At 39.4% G+C, this 23,944-nt stretch overlaps 1 protein-coding gene across 38 annotated transcripts in view; it reads right to left on the minus strand.

The window, feature by feature from the left end:
• nrxn3b (neurexin 3b) overlaps window positions 1–23,944 on the minus strand; it is a 330,206-nt gene that overhangs the window by 152,872 nt on the left and 153,390 nt on the right. For 24 of the 38 annotated variants that reach the window (XR_013654201.1, XR_013654205.1, XR_013654204.1 and 21 more), the window contains 9 exons: window positions 20,836–21,039; window positions 19,402–19,428; window positions 17,906–18,025; window positions 16,478–16,590; window positions 15,961–16,229; window positions 14,775–14,965; window positions 14,528–14,701; window positions 13,730–13,756; window positions 11,115–11,234 (listed from right to left, as the gene is read on the minus strand). Coding sequence is in view for 30 of the 38 variants with exons in the window: in XM_078943168.1 (XP_078799294.1) it covers window positions 11,115–11,234; window positions 13,730–13,756; window positions 14,528–14,701; window positions 14,775–14,965; window positions 15,961–16,229; window positions 16,478–16,590; window positions 17,906–18,025; window positions 19,402–19,428; window positions 20,836–21,039 (1,245 nt within the window). In the remaining 8 variants the exon portion in view is untranslated. The remainder of the gene's footprint in view (window positions 1–11,114; window positions 11,235–13,729; window positions 13,757–14,527; window positions 14,702–14,774; window positions 14,966–15,960; window positions 16,230–16,477; window positions 16,591–17,905; window positions 18,026–19,401; window positions 19,429–20,835; window positions 21,040–23,944) is intronic. The other 14 variants (XR_013654206.1, XR_013654202.1, XM_078943181.1 and 11 more) reach the window with 1 other exon arrangement.

Consider the following 23,944-nt stretch of genomic DNA (forward strand, 5'->3'; position numbering starts at 1 on the left):
TAAAAACGATTTAGTGGCACTCTCAGCTATTCTGCCCCATGCCAGGATGGCACACATGACATCCCAGTGTGTTCCCAGAGCCTGCCCCTAATAAGCACGCAAAGCCTTTCAAAAGCATTACCCAGCCGATGGGAGACGCCGTTATTGCGGTGGACGTTTCAGGGAGAAGGAGGTTCGATTCACTACAGCACAGGCATGAGGGAGGAGAGAACAAATGGCATTTGCCGAGTGCTGGGGTTCGCTCTGCCGCAGAGGCATTTCAAGAAGTGGGGCAGAGAAGAGAGCACGCGTTAAAGTGAGCACGGTTTGAAAATAGCCTGAAATAAAACAGAGATGGCACGGCTGCCAACGTGCTGCAGTGCAGTTCAGGAAATACGACAACTGGCCAAAGCAAACGTACACAGAGACCCCAACAGAAACACGAGCACCATCAATGCCGGTCCAATCCCCAGACCAAATCAAGAGCATGATGGGAAGTGGTGTAACCCAAGGAAGATTGATTACAATCGATTAGGAAGTGCTAAGTCTTTTTGACACCTTAAGATCAATCCACTGAGCTAGATTTACTCAGGACAGCTGTCAACCAAAGAAGACGTAATGCAGGAGAAATGTGTGGAGGACAGCAAAAGCAGAAAGAGTAGTTCACATTTGATCCCATCAGTCTTCTGTAATGTTACTTAATTTGTCAAAATAAAAACTATCTTTCCATGAAATGAACAGGATGTTGAATCGAATACAAAATAAAGGGATTTAGGAAACTAAAAAAAATAATAATAAGCAAACGAAGTACAAAAAATCCTAAAACGTTCCAGAACCACAAAAGGTAAGCATTGCATATGAAGGCAGCAGCACTTTAGTTAAATATTTAGGAAAGGGAATCTGTTAAAGCTCAAAGTATAGTTTGAAAAAAAAGATTCATGATTACCAAACCAAAATAATATTTTTCTTATATTTTATTACTCGAGTTAGGCCAAAACTTATTTTTGCTTGAAGACCCACTTTAATGAAAATGGTGATTTTATTGTTTTAAAACCTACGAAGGAGGACAAATATAAACAAATACACAGAAAACGAAACTGAAAATAGCATTTTTAAGTTTTTCTTTATAATTGTTGGGAACCAAGAGCAGACGAATAAAAGAAAATATGCTGGGGGGGGGGGGGGGGGCAACAAGCTCCCTGCTCTGAACTCTCAGTAACAAGGAAGGGAAGGGGGGCGGCCTTGCTCAGCAGCAACATTCTTATTCACGACTCAAAGGTGAATTTCTAATGAAGTCCTGCTTCTTTACAGAAACCATGTCAGAGAAAACAACACAAGTTTGCACAAGTTTTTATTCTACCCAACAAAGAAAATTATTATTATTTTTGCCTTTAAACTTACTACTTACAAAACTGACTTTCATGTTTTGGGGGCACCAACTACTTCTGAAGAACACACGTCTTGTTGGCTGCAGCTTATTTAGCATTGTTTGCACCAACAACAACTGTAGGAGGTCAAATGTGGCTTTTGCGTTCCTCATTTGTTTGACTTTTTGCTAATACTGTATTTTCTATGTCTTCCATTGGTCCTAGAAGCCAGTTTGAGCCACACCTCACCTTTGAAGCTCACAGCAAACATCTCTGTAAAGTTTCCTTCCTGCACCATCAGATCATCTCCAGACTCCGCCTCCTCACAAGATGTGGAGGAACTGGTTGTTTCTTCCACTGGGCTGCTCCACAGCCCTGCTTACAGGGACCCCCTGCTAAAGTTTACTAGCAAGGACATGCAGGACTGTGCTAGAGATCCTCTTGAGGAGCAGAAAAACACAGGCACATCATATTCATCCTTCACTCCTTGTCTCGGCGAGAACACCATGTTTTTCTCTTTCTATCTATGGGAACTCCTGCTTTTCTCCCCACAAACTTCTTTCCAGTCTCTCTGCTCGACCGATAACAATCACATTACACAACAATCACACAACAATCACACACAGTTCTAAGAACAAAACGTCCGTCTGTTTTGATTCCCCCCCCAACTGTGGATTTCTCTACTGTAAGAAGGAGCTGAAAACTTTCCCTTCAATTCCGACACTACCATACATGTCTTTAGTTTTATTAAAACCTCTTTTTTTTGTTCATATCTTTGATATTTCTTCAGTTAAAAGATACGCTACATGTAAAATTGTTTCTGACTGTGAAGCTTTGTCTCAACCACAAGGTTAGAATGCAGACTGGGTCTCCACAGGTACAGATAAACAAAAAGGTGTGTGTGTGTGTGTAAACAGTCATCTCCAAAATGACATGAGTCATTCTGCATTACTTTCACCATTTCGGTGACGTTTTTGACCCCTGTGTTTATCCCAGATTCTCTCTGGGAGATGTGACATGTAGTGACACAGTTAAGGCTGCAATCACACACTCCTGGTCACAGCTACGCGCACATACTTCCACCATCTCATATTTTCCTGTTCCCTCCTTCATGCTTGGGAGACAATTTGAAATGGTGTGTCTGCGGACAATTGGCCCTCTGCTGTAATTGGGTCCCTTGTCAACCAGCAAATTCATGTCAGCATTGGTCGCATGAGATACTAATCTAAATGGCATCAGTGACCTACTTTGTAAGAGAGAGCGCTCTGGAAAGAAGGAAACGTTTAGTAACTTTGAGTTAAAATGTTGTCCAAATATTTCTGTGTAAGACTCACTGAACCACTGCAAATGCTGTAACTACGACAGCCAACGGCAGCCAAGTGTTTTAATGTTAGTGCTTTTCTTTTTGTCATTGCGCTAAATACATTTATTTTGGAGATTTCCTCTTCCTGATGTTTTTGTTTGAGTCATTTCTGTAGATTGGTGACATTCTGACAAATAATTAAAAAGTAAAGCAATACATAAAGAGAGCCCTGAGTTGGAAGGGTCCCAGGTCACCAAAACCTTAAATTCATTTAGTTGTTATTTTTGTTGTGTGTTTTTTTAAGAGGTGCTCCTTCGTGCAAATATTTGAGCTTTATATTGCATTAATTGCATATTTTTACAGTTATATTAAACCTGAAAAAATGTCCAATTCTTAAAAAAGGAAATTCACTTTACAACTTTAAAGGTTTTTGTTTCTAATTTTCGTCCCTGAATTTTTGTTATAGAACTCCGAAATGCCTTTTCATATAGACAACCTTGATTTGACAGCTGAAACAGTCCTTGACAGGGAAAATGCTGTGATCCATAATATATTAAGGATTGCAGCATTTCTTTTTTGAAGATAACAGTCATTTTAAATTGAATCAAAACCAAGAAAGTAAAGTTTGTTTTTTAGGCTACAATCTATATTTAAAAAAAAGTTTTCCTAACACATTTCTGAGTAGCATTTAAACTTATAAAATCCCAGTAGATTCACAGCTTTGGCATTTTGAAAATATGTTTTATATCTTTTTTACATGTGCATTTACTTTAGTATCACATTTCTACGTTTTTTAAAGAGATTTAACAACTACAGCTTTCTGTTGTCTTGCTGGTTAAAACAGAAGCAGGTGAGAGCTCCTAGGTGAGAGCTCCTAGGTGTTCACGGTTCCGTTTGCATGGTTCCTTCTGTGGGGGGCTGAGTGAAGAATTGGGAATGTGCTGACACAATAATTGCTGACATTTAGCAACAAGGTTGGAAAAGGAGAAGAATTAGAAAACCGCACAGTGCTTGAAAAAGACAGCATGGGCAAAGATAAAGCAAACTTGAGTGACAGGTAGATAATCAGCATTAGATGAACATTAGGCACTGAGCATGAGGTCTTTCTTAGCTTTAAACACTGTACTCACCGGCAGTCAGGGCATGAGTCATCTCTGCTTGTGTGAAACAAAAATACCTTTAAAGGGGAAAAAATATTCTCAGCACAGGGAGGTATTACCAAAATGACTATACTGATCAGTGCAAACGGGGTTTTTCTTAGTTTTTCTCCTGTTTTATTTCTGCTGTGCAGAGCATACGGAGATGACAGCATGTTAACTTTAAAAATAAAGAAGTAATGGGTCGTGAATTGATGTAAATCACAGGTGTTGTGTGATGGGAACTCTTTGCTTTATTTGTCAGAGAACTACTCCAATGCACCACAGGAGCTTTTTAAAGATTAAAATGATTAGTTGAAAGGTAAGACTTTCTTTTTTCTTTTGAGTTGCAGTAGAACCAAATTGCTTTTGTTACTCAGCCTGTAGAGATGCTACAATTCTTAGTTTAATTCTTGGGTTTAAAGCTAAACTTTAGGTTACAGCACCATTAATCCAATATCATGAGCAAAGTCAATCATTGCAAAGACATTGACATTGAAAGTGTCAAATGCATTTGTTGTGTAACACTGTTACTTGCTAATTAGCAAATCAAAAAAGGTATTTTTCATATTTTTTGTTTTTTGTTGTTGTTATGTTACGGTGGCCTTAAAGTACAAATCAACAAATCCCTCAATGCAAAAATACATTGAAGATAGCAACACTAATAAAAAAACAAAACATTTTTGAAATTGAAAGATACAAACAAACAAAAAAAAACATTTCATAAAGCAAAAGTAATTTCCAGAAATGAAAATCAAGTAAAAAACTACAAAAAACAAAATACATAATAATTCGTAAATGTAGTATTATGGGACATCACAGATTGGTTTTTAATGTTTGTTCACCTTTTAAACCAGAGGTCATCTGGGATGGTAACATATTTCAACAGAAAATATGTCTTTAGAGTCCCACTTCGATGATCTTTGATCTATTCATTTAACGATGATATGAGGGGTCTTTTAGTTTTGCTTAAGCTGTTAATAGTGAAAACTTTAAAAATCTGTGTTTTTTTCTAGAAAATACTTTCTGCAGAGCGGTAAGAGTTGTTCAGAAATTTGCCTCTGAGTCGTGGGCTGGACTGTTAGCTGAGCCCAGCCCCACTTCCCATCAACCATCTGAATTTTGTTTTGATTTCTAAAATGTAAGGCTTTTTTAGTGAGTACTTAAGTAAGTTCTTGCATTGAGTGATTTGTTTGATGTGATTTGCACTTCAGGGCCACCTTACAAATTAAATATTGAACCAAACCGTAACCAAATCAAGGTTTGAATCGAATGGTTGGTATTGGGGATCATCACATCCTTATGACCAGTGACACAGAAAGGAGGGAGAAATGTACAGAAACGTCATCAGGTTTTTGATATTTTGGTCATCTTTTACAGCTTTTGGCCCTATTTGGTGATTCAGCAACACTGCTGAAGCACAAAAGAGAAAAAGGCTAAATGGGGTGGGGCTGCAACAAGAACAATGGGGCAATGAGACTAACTCACCTTGGTTTGTGAACCACACACACAACCAAACTGCTGCTGTAAGCCATCGGGGGGCTGGAGAGTTATTGTGCGTCTTTGCAGGTGCAATTGAGCACCGGGTGGGAATGCTGTCCGCCGGTGACAAATTACTTTTATTTGTGTGGCCTTTCAAAACTATCCGGCACACTGCACAAGTACACAGTTGAGTGTAGCTCTGATGGAAACTGATGAGAAAGTGCCTATTGATCCCCTCCGTTGTTCTGCACAGGTTATAAAAATATGACGAGAAAAGCAATCGGGCTTCATACATGATCTCAAACTTACTGGGAATATGAACACCAAGCGGTCATGAGAGAAGACAGAAAAATGCTGCAAAAATAATACAAGAAAATAGGGATGGCTTCATTTACAGATAAAAAAATATGTCACGCTCAAAGAGAAATGTGCAGAAGTTGGCCTGGAATAAAAGTAAATAAACAGCATCAACAGAAAGTCATATGTTTGAGCTACTCAGCAAACCCTTCCACCCCAAACCACTGAACTTCGATTAATGCTTTCAGGTATCGATTGCCTGATTTGTATGTGATGCAGGGGCTCCGAAAATGTGTCTAAAAACATGTGTTGATGGATGCATCTCAGCCTGAAAAGGGCCCAGGGTGGGTGCTGGGAACACTCTGACAGCCTCAAGGTTACCCGCCTGGCACCAGAACAGATGGATGCCCCTCATCGTAACTGTCTGTAATGTGTTCAGCTCAATCATTCCCCACTGCTCCCTTTTCAGCACTACATCTCTCTCATTCCCACACAGCGACAGAGTCTGAGCGGCAGTCGAAGTTATGATTTTATTTATCACGCTGGGAGGGATTTTGCGGTTGCAGCAACTACCATATAGGGCTTGAAATCTTTAGAAATGAAGAATTTATTTGTGAGAACTGGGTTTATTTATGTTTAGTTATCTGTCGGATGTCAATACATTCCAGTAAATACGAGGTCCATCTCCTTGAAATGATGAAAATTTAATAGCGCATCTCAAAACTGACTAATTAAGAGACTACTTCTTGTTTGTTTTCTTCTGGTAGGAAGTTATTGGCTGGGGCGTCACCCCTAATGTTGCTGTGCTTGGCTAAAATCATTAAGAATTTACTTTTTAGGGTCATATGATAGAGAGAGACAAAAAAGGACAATAGAAAAAAGGAATATTACTATTGTCTGTGGAAAACTTTCCTATTTATTACTATATTAAAGACCTACTACACTGAAAATTGTGTTTTGGGGGTATTTCACAGGTTCCTGTGGCGTTTTTCGGACAATGGAGGACACATGTAAAGTAAATTGAGTTTAGAATAGGATTTCTGAGTATTTCTCAGAAAGTAGTGGGAGAGAGTGTACACAAGGAGCTCTCTGCAACAGGGAGGCAGGTTTGCTCTGCATCAACCGTACTGCCACAACTCAGAGGTGATTTTTTTTACAAACTACTGCCGCTCTGCAGAAACTATGTCCTATATACTGACAGATAAAAACGGAATAATCATAAATAAAGAGCACTGGGAACGCTTTGATTTATTAAAGACTTGTTTTTAGAAAATCAACTGTTTTAACGTGTCAATGCAGCTGAATTTGGTCACAAAGGTTATGTTCTGAAAATGTTTGCTGCAGCCAAAGGAGCAGCAGAGTGTATTGATTTCTATTGTTAGAGAGTAATGTCCACCGGGAGCGTGAATCAAAAAACAGCTGAAAAAATCAAAGGTGAGGTAAAAACACAGCACATTTGAACAACCGACTATGAAGAAGAGTCCCACAATTTAGAAAATTCCTTTGAAAATTCTGAAATGGCGAAAATTATTTGTCTTCTGTGCATCACATCAACTTTCATGGTTCTCCTCCATCTTTTTTGCCCTTTTCACATCGTCTTTCTTCTGGCCCTGGGGCATTTAGGCTCCACAGCACCGCATATATCCAATTATACCGCAGCTCTGAGCACGACGGTGACACATCGATTGAAGCTCCGCCAAGTCTCTTCTCAATGACATAATGCTGCACTGGGCAAGCATCATTAGCTTCATCTGCTCCCCACCTGAGCTTGACATGAAGTTATAATTCTGGTCATACATGAAGCTACAATAATACCAGCTTTAGCACAGATGCAATGATCAAACTCTTTACATAACATAACAGAAAAGGTTTCTTTGATCTAAGAGTTCAGTATTAGGAATGAAAACAAACGGGATTTCAGGAAAATCGGAATATTTCATGTTTTTCTACAAACTCTTACACTTGAGGACATAGTGAGAATTTTCAATTGTACTTTTGGAAGAATGTCTTAAGGACAAATCATTCTCTATGGGTCTCTTTTGTCCCAATTCCTTATCCACCAGTGATATTTATAGGCAAATGTTCCCATAATTCAATGCTCCACTTATAAGCGCTCTTTTTGGGCAAAGGTTATTTCAGATACTGTTCAAAAACTTGATGTAAACTCCTGCGAGATGAAAATATTGCCTCCTGCTTCCAGGTTCATATTGCTTACTCCGTGGATTAGTTAAGAAAGCTGTCCATGTATAACAATTTAAAGTGGCACATCTGTGTCCAGCTGACACAAAGCCAGCTTCCATGGATGCCTGCTCCAAAGCCAACCAACCGCTGCTCCACGTCGGTTCCAGCCAGCTCAAGCTACTTAATCCCATTTACAGAGACAGCCGGTTAAATTATTCAATGCTCCAATGAAAATTCCTTCAATATTCATGAGGCGCCCTCTTGTATCCACCAAACAGTGTGTGTATGTGTGTGTGCCTGTTAAGTGTAAAAGCCTCCATTCAACGCTGATGTCACGTCAAGGTGAATGGCGCTGTTGTGGGAGCTGCTTGTTTTCATCCTGCTGCTTTAAAAGGGGCGTGAAGACACATCAGTCAAAAGTGAGGAAACGTCGGAGGAATTATTGCTTCGTTTCTGCTCAGCAGAACCCTGAAAGCACCAGGAGACACGGCGTGTTTGTCTGAGGGATTGTCGGGTAACCCTGACGGATTCAATCCCAAAATGCACCCGAGCATTATTTGATGTTAGCATCAAACTGAAGAGCAGTATTCAGTTGCACGTCTCTGACCTCCCTTCTCCCGTTCAGCCCCTACTTCCAATTTGTTTACAATGTGCACGAGTCGCTGACATCTGCAGAGGGAATTCGACTATTAAAGTGGAGTAATTGTTCTGCATTTGCAAGAAGAATGTCCTAGGAGTTGAATGAAGCTATCTTATTACACCTGTATTTTTTTAAGAGTCCCAAAGGCAAGAAAAAACTGTAAAAGAAAGATGGAAATGGTAGAGATGTACATTAAGTAGCAGGTATTTTAATCATGGTGTCAAAAATTCCTAAAAGTCCCTCTCCGATCATCTTTTGATCCATTTTCAAGGCATTCCCAGTGGTCTTTTAAAATTGATTATGCTGTTTTTTCATTTACTATGAAATAGTCTCTGCAGAATGGCTGGAGTTTAATAGAAATTCACCGGAGAGTTGTGGGCAGAACTGTTGTCGCAGAGAAAGCCCTTCCCCATTTCCCATCATCCCTCTGTTAAGACGCTCTGCACCCTTACAACCCCAAATTAACATCATGGGTGCAATAAAAATGGACAGTGTGGCAGCAGTGCTGTAGTTCATTAATAATTCCTCTGTGAAGTGAATGTATCGGAATGGAGCGGAGCTGGGAGCTTGTTTGCCGTCAAATGTGGCACCTACGTCACTGCTGCAGGCTTTTTTAAACTGCATTTTTTTCATCTGCTCCTCCTCCTAATCTTAATTTTTTATTCACGTCCTCCACCATGAGAAAAATGCCCCCAAGAAACATACTAAAAACACTAAAAGCATCATTTCCATCGCGCTTTTAGAGAATCTTAACCTAATACTAAAAGTCTCCAGTTTGTTCAAAAAGGCTCAGCTCTTTTCTTTGTGTCTGGATCCCAAAGGCGAAAGCAGTCGCACACTGAAGACTGCAGAGTTACAGAAAAATAAATGGAGGCTGCATAGATAGCAGCTCACCAGAGACCTGTTGGCTTCAACGGAAAAGCGCGGAGGGGGCGCAGAGCACCAAAGCTAACAATCAAGCAGAGATGAATCCTCCAGCCCCATTACTTCCCGGAGTGTTCACTTTACTTTGTTAAACTTTCTGTGTGGTCAATGACAGAGTCAGAGAGGCAGACAATTACTGATATTTGCTGTCAGCAATCAGAAAAGAAACAGAGGAAGAGGCTACATTTCCACATTAATTAGAAAGCGAGGACGCATACGACCACGAGGCAGACTTCTCCTTTTTATCAAGCTGCTTCAACCGAGCCGAGAAAACCGCTGGCAACCTATCTGTGCCAAAACACATGGAATATGAGTTGATTGTGCAATATTTTCTCAAAGATCAATACCTACAGTCACAGAGTTCACTTTACATTTGCACGGGGATGGGATTCAAAAAGACAAAGAGAGCAATAAAAGGCAAAGCAGTGACGAAAAATAACAGGAAAGCTGATTTCATGCTTGGAGGATTGCATATCATTTTTTTTTCCCCAGCACAGAGGCACAGTGTGAGGTCCTGCGTGTGGATGTAGTGCCACCTATTGGGGGAGATGTGCCATGCACCTGCTTCAAAATGTTAAAACAGCTCAGGCAGCTCACTTACTGAAGCATATTTTCACTCCAAGGAAAGGTACGACAAGAAGATACAGTCCTAACTTGGATCAACTGGAAGTCAGCAACCAACTTTTACAAGTTAAAGCTTAATTCAGATTGTTAAAATCCCAAAAAAAATCTATAAAAAAAACTTTCTTCAATGTTAAAAGTTAAAGCTCCAGGGGTTGAATTAATGAGGGTTTCTGATCACTAATTACCACAAACACACTCAGCTCCCACCACCAGCTGAGAGCGGGAGTCAGTTGGCCGTCCTGCACCAAAACGGCTGCACAGATGACAGTCGTGGGGGGATCAAAAAGGAAAACGGCAGAGAATACTAAGTGGGAGAGAAGAGAATGGGATTTGAGAGAGATGAAGTCATGCTCAGCGGTCTGACATCAGAAAGGTCTGGATGATTAGGGACGCTGGCAGTCACAGATAGCAGCTCAGCTAACAGCCTCCACCACCTCATTAGACTGCCCCCACTATTAAACACTAAATGAAAGACCGCCAGTCGTGATTGCTGAGGGGAAGTCCCCGTCGTCGTGGGGATAACAGATTCCGTCTCGCACACATGCACAGGCAGACTCACACTTGAACCTCAGCGATAGCTTTTTGACTGACGTTTATGAGGATTTTACACATCATCAGCCAGAACTACTCACTCTGGAACCTAAAGTATAAAAGCTTGAGACTTTATGCAACCTTTTTCCAAGAAATCTTCTGCATAAAATACACATGATAACAATGAATGAAGGGCCAAGAAGTCCTTGGGTTGAGGCTCCCCAGCTTATAATTGAGGAGGAGCTGTTGCAGGTTTAATAAACGTCTACAGACACAGCTGTAAGTTTGCATACTTTAGGGGGAAAAACTTCTGTTTGTCATCAGAAATGTGTGTTGCCATACTAAATATTTTGGCCAATAAAATATAACTGCAATGTTGTGCCATTTTAGGAAAATGACTCCACAGATTTTAAAAGCTCCCACATAAACTGCCACCAGCTGGTTGTCATTGATGGATTTTAGCCTGATTTTGTTTTTACTACAGGGCTCCCCATTAATAATAATGACTTTTAAAATAATAAAAATATAGTCCTGAGTGAATTCTTCCAGATTTCTGAAGCTATTTCGCCCACACCCTAAATAATTAACTGACTTAATTGCCTGGGAAAAACCTGCAGCAGCTCCCCTTTGATGAGCTCAGCGGCACTCACGGTCATTGCAGTAAGTCCCCGTGTAGGAGGTCATGGAGCAGTCGCAGGTGAAGTTCTCCCACTGCTGAATGCACACGCCCATGTTGGCACACGAGTCCTCCTGGCAGGTGGTGCTCGGACCTGTTAGAGAGAAAAAGGCGGAGGATAGGCGCACACAGATGCACCGTTAGGCAGCGATAAAGGCCATTACAGAGCTTTAAAGGGGGCCGGAACCATGCAGCAGAATGCACTCCTGAGAGAAATATCTACACAACATGGGCCCGGTAAAAAAAACAACAGGGGCAAACAGCGTCATCACCCTAACCGCTAATGCAACTAATTTAGAGGGATCAGCGCAGCTGAAGTGAGAAGTGTTTGGGAATCAGCAGCTCTTTAAAGACCCAGTCCAATGATGGTTTTAACATGATCTTGCAGCATTTCTCATATGTTAATCAGAAGAAAAAGAGCGTATTTGTGATGTAGAAAATACACCAGGCTTTCTGCTCTCAGCAATGGGGAGGGGAAGGGGGGCTGGGTTTCTACAGTCCAACTCTGAGATGAATTGCTAACAAACTATTGCCGCTCACAGAAACTATGTCCTAAAAAGCGACTACAAACAACAGAATCATAATTAAGAGATGACTGCAATCTAAGTATGTCACATCCTTAAACTGCATGGTGTGGAAAGTGAAATGGACAAACACCATTTAGTGTTTTATTACATTACACCAGGCTTGGTATATGCCAATTGAAAAGTTTTTTCTTCATTTTTACTTGCTTATTAGCAAATTTAATCAAAGATTGCTCCAAATTCTTAGTTTTTTATGTTGTTTTGTAACACTCAGATCATATATTGCACTGAAACAATCCGAGGTTTGAACCGAATCGTGGGTAAAAGGAATTGTAGCATTCCTAATGGGAACACTTTGAAAATCGCTCAAAAGATGATTGGAGTGGGTCTTTAAAACAGTGAGCACGCTGCATGATTTTACTGCATTACAGGGGCGTCCTGTTCAGGCTCATGTGATGACACTGTCGGCATCCCGTAATCCCATTCTTATGGACAGAGTGTGCAGGTGGACGTGCAGGCAGATCCTCTCATTCCAACTCCTTTCAGAAGGTTTTAGACGAGAACAACCCGGCACGCCGCATTCCCTCAGCCAACAAGCAAGACAAGACATGAAAAAAAAAAAGCTTACAGATGTCCCATAAGAACAAATAAATGAAAACATTTCTAGAAGGGTAACTATTGTAAAAAAATAATAATAACTGTGCGGAAAAGACACGATAAACTCTCTGTACATTTGACGTGTGGAGGAAAAAACAAACAGAGATCAGAATTGTGCATATGCTCATGTATGCACCAAGTCAGACAGGATTCCAGAAATGTATTCAAAGTCAAACTTCATGTGTGTTTGTTGTTTTTGACAGCAGTGGTCACCAACCTAGGATTTCCTGGCCTTTTCAAATTCCATATATTTTCTCCATTGCAAAGAAGTCTCCAAAAAGAAGTAATGATTGTTGGATTTTCGAAAGATTCTGACTACTTTCAGCAACTAGGACATGACATCTTCGGGTCGTCGGACTGCATCAAACACATCTTCGGTGATCATATACACTTTTCCTTTGGGGGGGATTGAGAAGCAGTTTGCAGCTGCATCCACAGAATGGATTCTTCCTTGTAGGTTGGTAACTACTGCTTCACTCCACACACGGCTCTTCTGTTTGAATACTTCAACTCAGAGGGAATGTAGATACAGACAAGCAGACATCATCAACGGCTATTTCAGTCACTCCACGTTCCCACATTCTGGACAGAAACGGGAGAAAAACCTCCACATCGATGCCTCTAAAGACTAAATACACCAGGATACAAATCACAAGAACATGGAAAAATAAAAATAGACGAAAACCAGTTAAGAGCAGTTGTCTTCTGCGAGACAACGCGCAGAGGAAACCTCTGGAGTAAAGAACAATTGTTGCCATCGAAAGTGCATTTACTGTGTAATGTATAGTAATGGAAGTCAACCAGGCATTGCAAACCCTTTGTGCATGTATGCAGAGTGTTTATCAATGCAAACCTAATGTGCAGAGGAGCACTCATTTGTTGGAATGAGCAGTGAAAGATTGGAATGTTGCAGTAAAGACGGTTTTTGCTCTCTGAGAAAGGAAAAAAGAATAATTTGGGTTTCATTCTTTGTGTCACTTACGTGAAACACAATTTGTTTGCACATTTCTAATATTAACTAGGATTTTTTAAGTATATTATGTTTTAGCCTTGTGGCTTTGCAGAAAAATACCAAAGTTGCTATTGTAACAGCATTGTTTCATGTATAAAGAGCTTTGTGTTTCATTGTTAAATGTTACTGCCACCCTGACTTTAATTGAAAATGCGGTCATCACCCAAAACTCAGAATTTCTGCTTGTCTTATGAAAACTGTCATGCCAACATTCTTCTGTTTGATCCTTTTTGAGCTACTTTTTATTTTATTTTATTTCATTTTTTCCTCCATCAGAGAGCAAATCCTCCCTGCAGCACCTTGGAAACATTATTGCCATGGTGACAGCCACAATGCATTGCACACAGCAGAGTTTCGGGGCGAGCTGCCTTCAAGAGGCGGAGTTTGACCCTCTACCTTGCAGGTCGGCTTTGGTGAAAGCGACTTTGTTGGCGCAGAACGAACATAACAAAAAAAGGAACAGAGCAGAGCAGGAAACAAGAGCAGGGGTTAGTGAGGAACCAGAACTCTTCGAAACACGAGAACTCTTTAGATCTGTAAAAGAAGCAGTGTTTTTATTTGTTTGGGGAGTTTTAAATGTTGGGATCCAGCTTCTGCTGCCCTCTAGTGAACAAAGGCATAAATACATGCAGTTTATGTAGAAGGACATAGAACGATGCTCCTTAAGTTAAAGTTTGTTCTAGTTTTATAGAAAAATTAAGTTCCGGGGATGTAAAGTAAGCAAATAAATAAATAAATTCTTGTTTGTTTAAAAGGATTACTTCTGATTGTGTGAAAACAGCCCTGAAAGTAACGGTATCATTTGGAAAAGATTTTTAAATTTAGCAAATTAAGAGGGAAAGAAAGTCTTTCATTGTCACTTTCAGCAGAGGAAAGTCTAGACAACCTTTCTGCAAAGAGAAACCATCATTTAATCCCATTATTGTTTGTGATCCTTTAAATTGAAAATGCAGTACGTCTTGCTGCTCTATTGTTGTAATCCACCAGATGAACCTGGCAGCTCTAACTGCTGCACAAACAAAACACAACTGAACTTACAGTTACAAGAATTACACAATAATTGGGATAAATACCTGGCAAAGACGAGAAGGGAGGATAAACGGTGCTACCAAATGTCTGCAGGGGCTTCTGAGAAGCCCCCTAATTAGTCTAATAAATCTAAGTGAGAAGGCCATGATTTTTTACTACCATTACCTTCACAGCCACGCTCAATCTGTCCGCTACGGAAAAGGGCGTCGCTGATCAGGTCTGGCAGGCGGCCGTTCAGATCCACAGTGGCTAAGCAGCCCTGGAAACCTTCTCGAGAAACCACCAGTTTGGGGAGATTCTGATACATGTTGGGTCCCAGACCTCCAATGAACAGGTCACCTAATGGGAAAAAGAGAATTATATTAGACATCATTTTAGGGGCGAGGTATAAGTTGAATCTTCCAAACATTACCTTTAAGGTCCAGGTTCTTGGCTCCGTTAACGTTTTGGTTGACTGACTTTGAATCCACTTTAAGTGTGTGTGTATTGGAAGCATCTCTTGTGATCACCACATTGTGCCACTGGTTGTCATTCAGAGGACTGTCACTGTTCCCTTTCAGCAAACTGGGCCCATTCCCCAAGTCGAACACATAGTGAATAAACCTGGAAAAGAAACAATCACAACAAGATTCAGATTTCAGTAACTCTCTTAAAACACAGATGTGTCTTGATGGATGAATACTTTTACAAACATCTGTTTTTCCTCTGTGAGAAGTAAAAAAAAAAAAACCTATATAACCACTCATATCTTAATTGATGAATTTTTAGGAACCCTAACTTATTAGCATGATCTACACTTTCCTTAAAAACCCATTGTATTTATCTTCATCCTTGTTTTCTGCTCTGTAGTTCATCATCAGTCCACAAGGGGCAGTAGAAGGGCTTTTTCTGCTCATTTCAAAATGGTTGCTTCTCTTAAATCTAGAAAAACAATGTTGGTGGGAAACGTTTAGTTGCTTTTCTAAATTTTTTTGGTGAGAACATTTTTGTTGTTGATTTTTTATGTTGTGTTAAAAGATTGCAATTTTTTTGATAATTAATTCTTACACCATGTTAAAAATGTGTGGTTCAAATTTGAGACAGGGGTTAAATAGGGGGCTTGTTTCCTGAACACTCAAGTCAATATCTTTTCATTTCATTGCTTTTTAGCAAAAACATACTAAATTATCCAACGGATTACTATCTATTCATAAATACTATCTATTCATAAAAAAATTATATTACCCTTTTTTTTTAAATTGCATTGAAGGGTTTAAAAAATAAATCAATTTTCTCAATTTAAAATGCAATTTATATAAAGTATAGCATCAATCACTGAAGTAATTTCTACAAATATACACCTCTTGTCTCAGAAGATTCTTAACCCCCTATTGTAGTAACACCTGTCCAACACAACAGGCCTTTAGCTCTCATCTGTTTGCTCAGCTGCTACACAGGACAAGTTGAATTTTAAAAAAAAAATGTAATTAGCTCACATTTTAGAAGAAAAAAATCCCCAAAATGCAGGATTATCTTTTAATGATGGCCGTCTAAATGATTTTACAACTAAGTCATTTAAATGCTATTATATCTCTGAGGCATCTTTATGCCCCACCCACCCTTTGACCAGCTCCACGGCGATGAAATCGTTCCCGTCTCCACTGTTGAAGAGGATGAAGCCATCGGGCGAGGTGGTTTTAAACTGAAAGAACAGGTGCATCGTGGTGTACGCCTGCAGGGTGGCCAAGCCCAGGTAGCTGGCCTTGGTCTTGAAGGTGACGGGGTCTGCGATGATGAAGCGCATGCCAAAGCGGGCGTTGAGCTCGCAGAAATCAATGTCCCCATTTTTACACATGTCAATGTACTGCATGCCGTTGAATTTGAGGCTCTGAGGGGAAAAGTTCATAAAGAAAAATATTTCCATCAAGAACATTTGCAGTAATCGATTACTTGACAAATAATGGGAAACGTTTTGTTCTGTAAACACACCAGTGAAACAATATTGGTGTAAATACATTTTTCTTACATATTTAACACTCATTTCCTGCTTTTTTAGTGATCACATGCAGACTTAATGCAAATAATTGAAAGCAACAGATCCTTTTAATGAGAGGAAACAAACATTTTTCCTGATACCTGAAGGTGGCCGATAAAAGGTGAAGGTGCCGATGAGACAAAACGCTTCTCAGTCAGGATTCCCGTTTCCACGTTGTTGAACTCCAGACGGGTGTGATCGCCCGCCATCTGACCTGAAACGGAGGAGAAGACTCAACATAGAATAGAATTTCAGAAAATTGAATTTCTTGCAACTTCCTTCTGATGAGTGGAGATTTTAGTTCACTTTGTTTTGTAGAACTTTCGGTTGTTTCAAAGAGTCTGACTGCATCTGTTCATCTTCAGGATGATGCATTTGCACTTAATTTACCACCCAGATGCTCCAGTCCAGCCAGATACAAAATTCTTGGTAATACTAGGAAAAAATATAGCAAAGTACTTGCAACATTCGTGTTTTTTATAATACTAAACATAACACACCTATATAAGGAGTGGTGCACTAATAAACTGTCATTTTAGGCTACTTAAAATGATGAATTGAAAAGCAAACATTCACACCTTTTATGTTTTTAATGTATATTTCTGATTTTAAGTCTTTAGCACGTTTTTAGCTCATTAACTTATTTCAACACCAAAATGCTCCACTCCTGTTTTTTTTGCAATTCTTATGGTTTGTGAATCATCAAATTGTTCTTACACTCTGTGAAAATGAATAAAAAATACTGCAAATCCATCAGAAATGCTGTTAGAAACTAAAGTAAACTAAAAAAGACAAAAAAAAACAAAAACAATTCTACAATACTTTACACCTAATGAAAGATCTGGCAAAGTTGGTGGTCACCTTCACTAATATATAATCTCTCAAAATTAAAATATATTAAACGAATATACTAATAGTAAAATATTTAGATTTGAATTTTCTGTACTTTCTTATTTTATCCTAAAACAATAATGAAGTCTGTTCAAATATCTTTTATTGTAACACTTATTCAATATGTTTTGCTGTGTTTGTGGCATTTTATGTTCCATCCATCCATCCATCCATCCATCCATCCATCCATCCATCCATCCATCCATCCATCCATCCATCCACTGAATTGGAACTTCTTTAGCAATTTCCTACAGTACATTTAACAGCTTTGCAGCTTTGAATAAACTTTTTTCGTAATCTTAAATAGATTTTTTTTTTAAATTAGGCCCTACTTTAAAGTTTTAAGACCTATTTACTATTGCTTTTATATTTAGATGGACTATTTTTTTCCCGTTAGTGCTTAATTTATTCATTATGCTGCATTTAGGAAGTTTCCAGATTGAGACTGTATTCTTTTAATTATTATTATCATTATTTTAAATTAGCGTTTAACTAAAGCACTTTAAAATGATCTTCCTTTAATCTACAGTGAAACACATTAGACTGAAAGTGAAAAAACTGAGAAGAGACGACAATCCTTTTTAGCGAACTAAAAACATTATAAATGCTACACCAAATAATAGCAATAACAGCAATACCTTCAGCCATGTCTTCATCCACAATCAGCTTGAAGTTTTTACCCCGGCGGACCACTCGCACTGAGTGCCACTCATTGTCGTTGAGCTTTTCTCCAGCATACAGAACCTCAGGGCCTTTGCCTGAGGATGGAGTTCAGTTAGTCAAGGGGACGGGGGAAGAAACGAGTCAAGTCACACCTTTATTATTAAAGTGAATTTTGATTTCAGCATCACACAACACTGGTTCCTTTGTTCCTAACTGACAGGTGCTATTAAAACTCGATCCAAGTGATTACACTTTCAATATTACATATCCCCAGCTTACCCACCTAATGCTAATTTATCAAAGAATAAGTGGTTGCATAAAGAAAATAGATAGTTCTGTAAAGTGAGACCATACACAAAGCCACTAGAGGGCGACCTCGCTCTAAATGGGACCTTCATTTTGTCTTAAAACTCCTGAATGAAGTCAAAACTTGGTTTTACATCATAACAATTCTTTTTGAGAGAAACAGAAAATAAATAATGTTTTTAAACAGCTAAATGAGTTTGATGAAAGTAGAAGCAAACTTGGGATTAGAATTTAAGTGACAAAAATAATAAATAAATTGTCTTGGACACGATTCTGTGACTCATTAAAAATCAATAATAATCTTCTGCTGACATGAAGAGAGAACTATCTGCAGAGTGGTGCATTATTTATTGCATTCCTAGAGCCTCTCAGCTTTTTATTTTCTTATTCTTTACATTCAAGCTCTTCAAAACCTTAAAAAAAGTATTTTTAAAGACAGTTAAATATAGATTTGAAGTAAATCCTACTGCACGACACATAAAAAAGTAAAGATAATGCAAAGTTTTTAAGTGAAGGTAGGAAAATATATTTGTCTGAATAGTTGGGAAGTGAAAATATTGTCCTGCAGATTTTTACATATTTAGATTTATTAGAAATACGTACTGTGATTTTAAGGTGCATCTTCTAAGGCCAGAGCCACTGCGTACATTTCACATATTTCCCACGCAATCGTGCGTGATTTTTTGCAAGATGCATATGCAGGTTTGAGGCTTTCCATGACCATTCCACGTACAGTATATCTAACAGACTTTTCACGCACATACCACCATTGTATAACTTTTAAATTGTGTATACGGCGCACATGTAACGTTAAATTTAATGAATTGAATATGAACGGTTCATGTTCTACGTGGATTTACGTGTTCCCCTCGTGGTTTATCCATACTTCTTCCGCGGTTTTAACCTGGTTCATTTATGAAAACTCTGTCAAAACTTTTTCCACATATGTTCACGTATGACCAGTTTTCATCCGAGCAATATGCGCAAAATTTACATGGTGGCTGTGTGCCTTTAAGATAATCAATTTGCATGACTTGAATTACTTTGAGACATCCTCTTATTAACCCCCCCCCCCCAATTTAGTTTCTACCATCTACACCCAGCAGATGCACTGCAATCAAACACCCAGAGGACAGAAGGCTGCAGAAGAAGAATGTTGACTTACTGGTGTTACAGTTTATCCTGACACAATCTAGATGGGAGGGGAGAATAAGTGACAGATGAAATCGCATCCTTCAAGGTTACAGCTGCAGACACATCCAAGAGCAAGAAAAGCCACCTTCCGGGGACGGACACATGATGCCAGCGGACATTTTTTTGTTGTTATTTATTCTGCTTTGGTTCCTGATTGTCACTATTACCATGGCAACAAACGACCCAAGACAATCTGAGTCCAATTATTCAAATTTGTCTAATAACATTATCTCAGCACTGGACATTAACTCCATATTGATTTAACTGTCGCAGGTTATTCAGTTAATTGCAAACAAACAGGTCAGCCTACAGTTTCAAATGATCATTATTCTCATCACTGCCTGTTTATTTGCTACTTTTTGTCAATTGGAATTCAATGGCCACATCGATTTTGCAACCCAGCAGTTGGAGCAAACACTGGAGTTTGAGTGCACACGGTTAAATAAAAAAAAACCAATGCCATCAAAATGTCAGAAAAGTAAGCATTTACATGTTTTACAAGAAATGCCATGATGCAGGTTAAAATCCATGTGACCCCCCCCCACTCCCCCCAGCTGGTTATCATGTGCCATCAACCGCAACAGAAAAGTGGGAGCAAACAGCCTCGTGCCACGAAGCACCAACACCTCACAGAGGCCTGTCAGGAGTTAGTCATGGAGAAAGGGGTTCTGGGGATTATCTCACTTATGATTAAAAATACTGTACTGTGTGTAAAATACTGTGTGTTTAAAGCAGCTTTGGAATGTGCCATAACAAAAACTTTATGTTTTTTATATTAAAACTCTGGATTTACTGAAGCACTAACTCTGCCACACGGCCCACCATCTGCAGGCGTGCTGGGTGCTGTGGCATCGGGCTGTTTGCCAGACGGGCCGCAGACTCTGGGCCTTTGAAGGGGTGAGTGCCATCTTTGATCGAGGCATGATAGATGCTGGCTACACCAAAGGATACTAATGGGCCGGAAAAAAAAATAAAAAAAATAAAAAGCTTCTACCATCCAAAAAAAGAGAGAAAAAGACGACAAGAACAAACCGAGCGGATTTTCTAAGACAAAGGAATACTTGCAGATCTGAATAGATGGCAGGAGATAATCTAAAATCTTTAAAATAAACATATTTATGGAGGCCATCTATTAAAATAATACAAAAATAACTTGTACATGCCTAAAATATTTAAATAAAAGTAAGACAAGCCGGGATAAACTTTGTAAATTTATAAACCAATGAAGGCATCTACACATGAAAGCAGAGATGTAGGCGATCCAGGCAGGTAAATAAATGACACGTGCAACTACAAAAGGGAAAAAAAACTCTCCGCTGTAAAATAGCATACACCCAAAAGAAAGAAAAGATGAGGAAAGAGAACCCCCTGAGCTGAGGGGAGAAAGAGACGGCTTATACATTACCAAGGTTGACCGTCAGTTTGACCCTCCCGCTGTCCAGCTCCAGCCGCAAAGTATCTGCTGACTCACGAGACGAGGCGGCCATGAGCAGGCCGAACGCTCGCTGGGACATGAACCGGAGGGAGACGTCCTCGGCCTCGGTGTGCATCACGTTTGGCATCACCACCTTCATGTACATGGTGCCGTCAAAGGATAGGATGGATGCCTCTGAAAGATGAAAGCAGGACCCGTGAGCACACTGCAAACTATTTGATACCTGCAAAGATTTAAAACCTTTTTTTTTTTTTTCAAATTTAAGATATTTTACCAGGTTTGAAGTTGTTTTTAAATTATTTTTACTCTACATCTTTTTAAAGCTTTTCTAAAATTTGTGTTTTTTTCGCTATTTTTAGGCTACCTCCTCTTTTTACAGTACAGCATGCATGGCAAAACTCAATAAGCTGGAGTGAATTGGAACATGAATGCTTGCATGTCTCTCATTTTTTATTAATGGGGAACTCCTGGGTCCAGCCATACGATCGAGTGACGAGTTTGGGAGTACAAGCTGCTATCACACACTCTGCTCATGAGTGCAGAAAATTCAATCATTGTGTTACTTCCCTCTCTCCCCGCTTGCTTGGGGTTACTTTTTTTCATAAGATCCCATTACCTGTAAGCGGAAAAAATCCGAGTGGGATATTCATAAATATCCATGCTTTAATATTATTGCTTCTGCACAATGCATCATGCATAACACAAAGAAATACATCATGGAACTGTGGAGGCTGCCGGACCAGACTGATCTTTTCTTTCAAGTTCAAACAGGGAGAATGTCAGCACACTGGAGGCCTCTTGGGGAAAGAGAGACAGATTAAAAAGAGTATCCAACCATGAAATACTTGGTTGGACACGTCAGCTTTTAAAAGAAGAAATTGCCCCGTGGCCTTCGTAATGCACCACTGTTTGACTGGTCTGAGGAAAAACTGTTTGCTGCAGGTGGAACGTTTCGGAGCGTGGAGATGGTAAATGATGCAACGCGCCTTCAAAATATGGAGCTTTTCTAATTGATTTGCAGAGAACTCCAGGTGATGCATTATGACTGAGGTTGGTGCATGCGGAAGTCTATTTCTGTTGTGCATGTCCTAAATGTTAGTACATAAGCAGGGTGCAGTCAGTCATCTATGTAAGAAACCAAACCTCTCCTACAGCCTGGTTTTAAGGAAAAAATGTGTCTAGTGAATATTCGGCCTCTTATGCTGTTTTTTTACACAAGTTTTGTGTGTTTTTTTTTCTACTTGTACAAAAACCCATTACAAATGTATGGGCTGACAAATCTGTTATTAGAATAGGTCAGTATGGAGTCACTATTAAGCTAGGCATACCCAAAAAGATAAAGGAAAATGTAGAAAAGTGCATGTCTGAATGTATGTATGCATGTATGAAACATACAATATCGAAATATTAAAAAAACAGGTGACAGCCCCCCTAGAAATAAGTACAAAATATCCTCAAATGTGAAATTTTCTTTAAATAGGTAAAGTGAATCTGCCAATTAGGTCCCAACAATTGTTTGACTCACACTTCTTATTTCAAGAAAATGTTTCCATTCATGTTTCTTAAACTGAGATTTTTTTGCTTTTGAAAAACTTTCTTAATTAGAATATTTTTCTTGCATGACAGAAAGTCATTTGTTGCTAAAACAATGGGCCTTTTTACTTTCAAAAGGTTCAGTATTTGCAGTGTACAATTACTTCTTGTTGCATGAATGTATTATGACTCTATTTTACAAATAGGAAAAGTTTGAGACACATGAATCCAACTTTTAAAACAAACCTGTTTAATACAGAACGTTTCAACTTTGCCTTCTGTTTGAATTTAATTAAATTTCCAGCAGGGTGTCATGCTTTTTAATGTGCAGATGGCTGAGATAATGAACCAGCAGAAGCCACGGTAAGGTGGCAGGTATACACAACTCCAGTCAGCCACCACAAACAGGCAGAGAGGTAAGCTAATTTAGTCATTAAGTTACATGAGTCAAAGATAGAATATGTTTAGTTCCACCTCAATAAACATGTTAGGTGTGGGTCACTGGAACAGCTGAAGTAATTCATTACAATTATTTTATTAAAAATCATATGTCTTTGGATCAGCACATTCATTTTGTTTGGCCTTCTTTACTCAAATTGCTCTAACTGTTTTGATGTTTGTTTTTTGTAAGTTCATGTAACACAGTTAGGTTTAGAGAGGTTGAGGTGGCTGAGGGTAGAGACAACTGATTAGAAAACACAGGAAGTGTACCATCGTCTGTGACATCATGGGGAGTGGGGTTCCCTATTCTGGAGTCCACTGTAATCACCATTTTTTACAATACCGATGTCGCAGTGTAAGCAGCGATTGGTCCGAGTTGGTCTGTGTCCGGTACGAAGCCCCTTGAGATGACCGTTGTTGTGAATTTGGGCTAAAATTGAATTGTCATTGTTTCTATGGCAACCGCTCTCACCAATCATGAATGAGCTTGTCTTATAATAATAATAATAATAATACATTTTATTTAAAAGCGCCTTTCAAAACACCCAAGGTCACTGTACAAAGTTAGAGGTAAAACACAATAAAATCACAAGTTAAAAACAATAAATAAATTGGATTCATTAGTAAAATCAGCTGACAGAAAATGAGAAACTGTGTTCCGGAAATGCAAGCTTAAACAGATAGGTTTTGAGTCTGGATTTAAAGATCAGAAAGGAGTCAGTGTTACGGAGGTCTGGGGGGAGAGAGTTCCAGAGTTGGGGTGCAGAGCGACTGAAGGCACGGCTCCCCATGGTGACCATACGGGCCGGAGGGACAGAGAGCTGAAGAGAGGAAGAAGACCGAAGAGAGCGAGAGCGAGTGTTAACATGGAGGAGATTAGAGAGATAGGAGGGAGCCAGACTATGGAGGGCTTTAAAGGTGTAGAGAAGGAGTTTGAATTTAATCCTAAAGGCTACTGGAAGCCAGTGCAGCTGCTGGAGAACGGGAGTGATGTGATGGAAGGAGGGGGTTCTGGTGATGATGCGGGCAGCTGAATTCTGGACTAACTGAAGCTTATTTAGAGTTTTGTTGGGAAGACCAAAGAGAAGAGCATTGCAATAGTCGA

Source organism: Oryzias latipes, chromosome 24, assembly GCF_053564925.1.
Source record: "Oryzias latipes strain Hd-rR chromosome 24, Olatipes_Hd-rR_3.1".
Taxonomy (NCBI): domain Eukaryota; kingdom Metazoa; phylum Chordata; class Actinopteri; order Beloniformes; family Adrianichthyidae; genus Oryzias; species Oryzias latipes.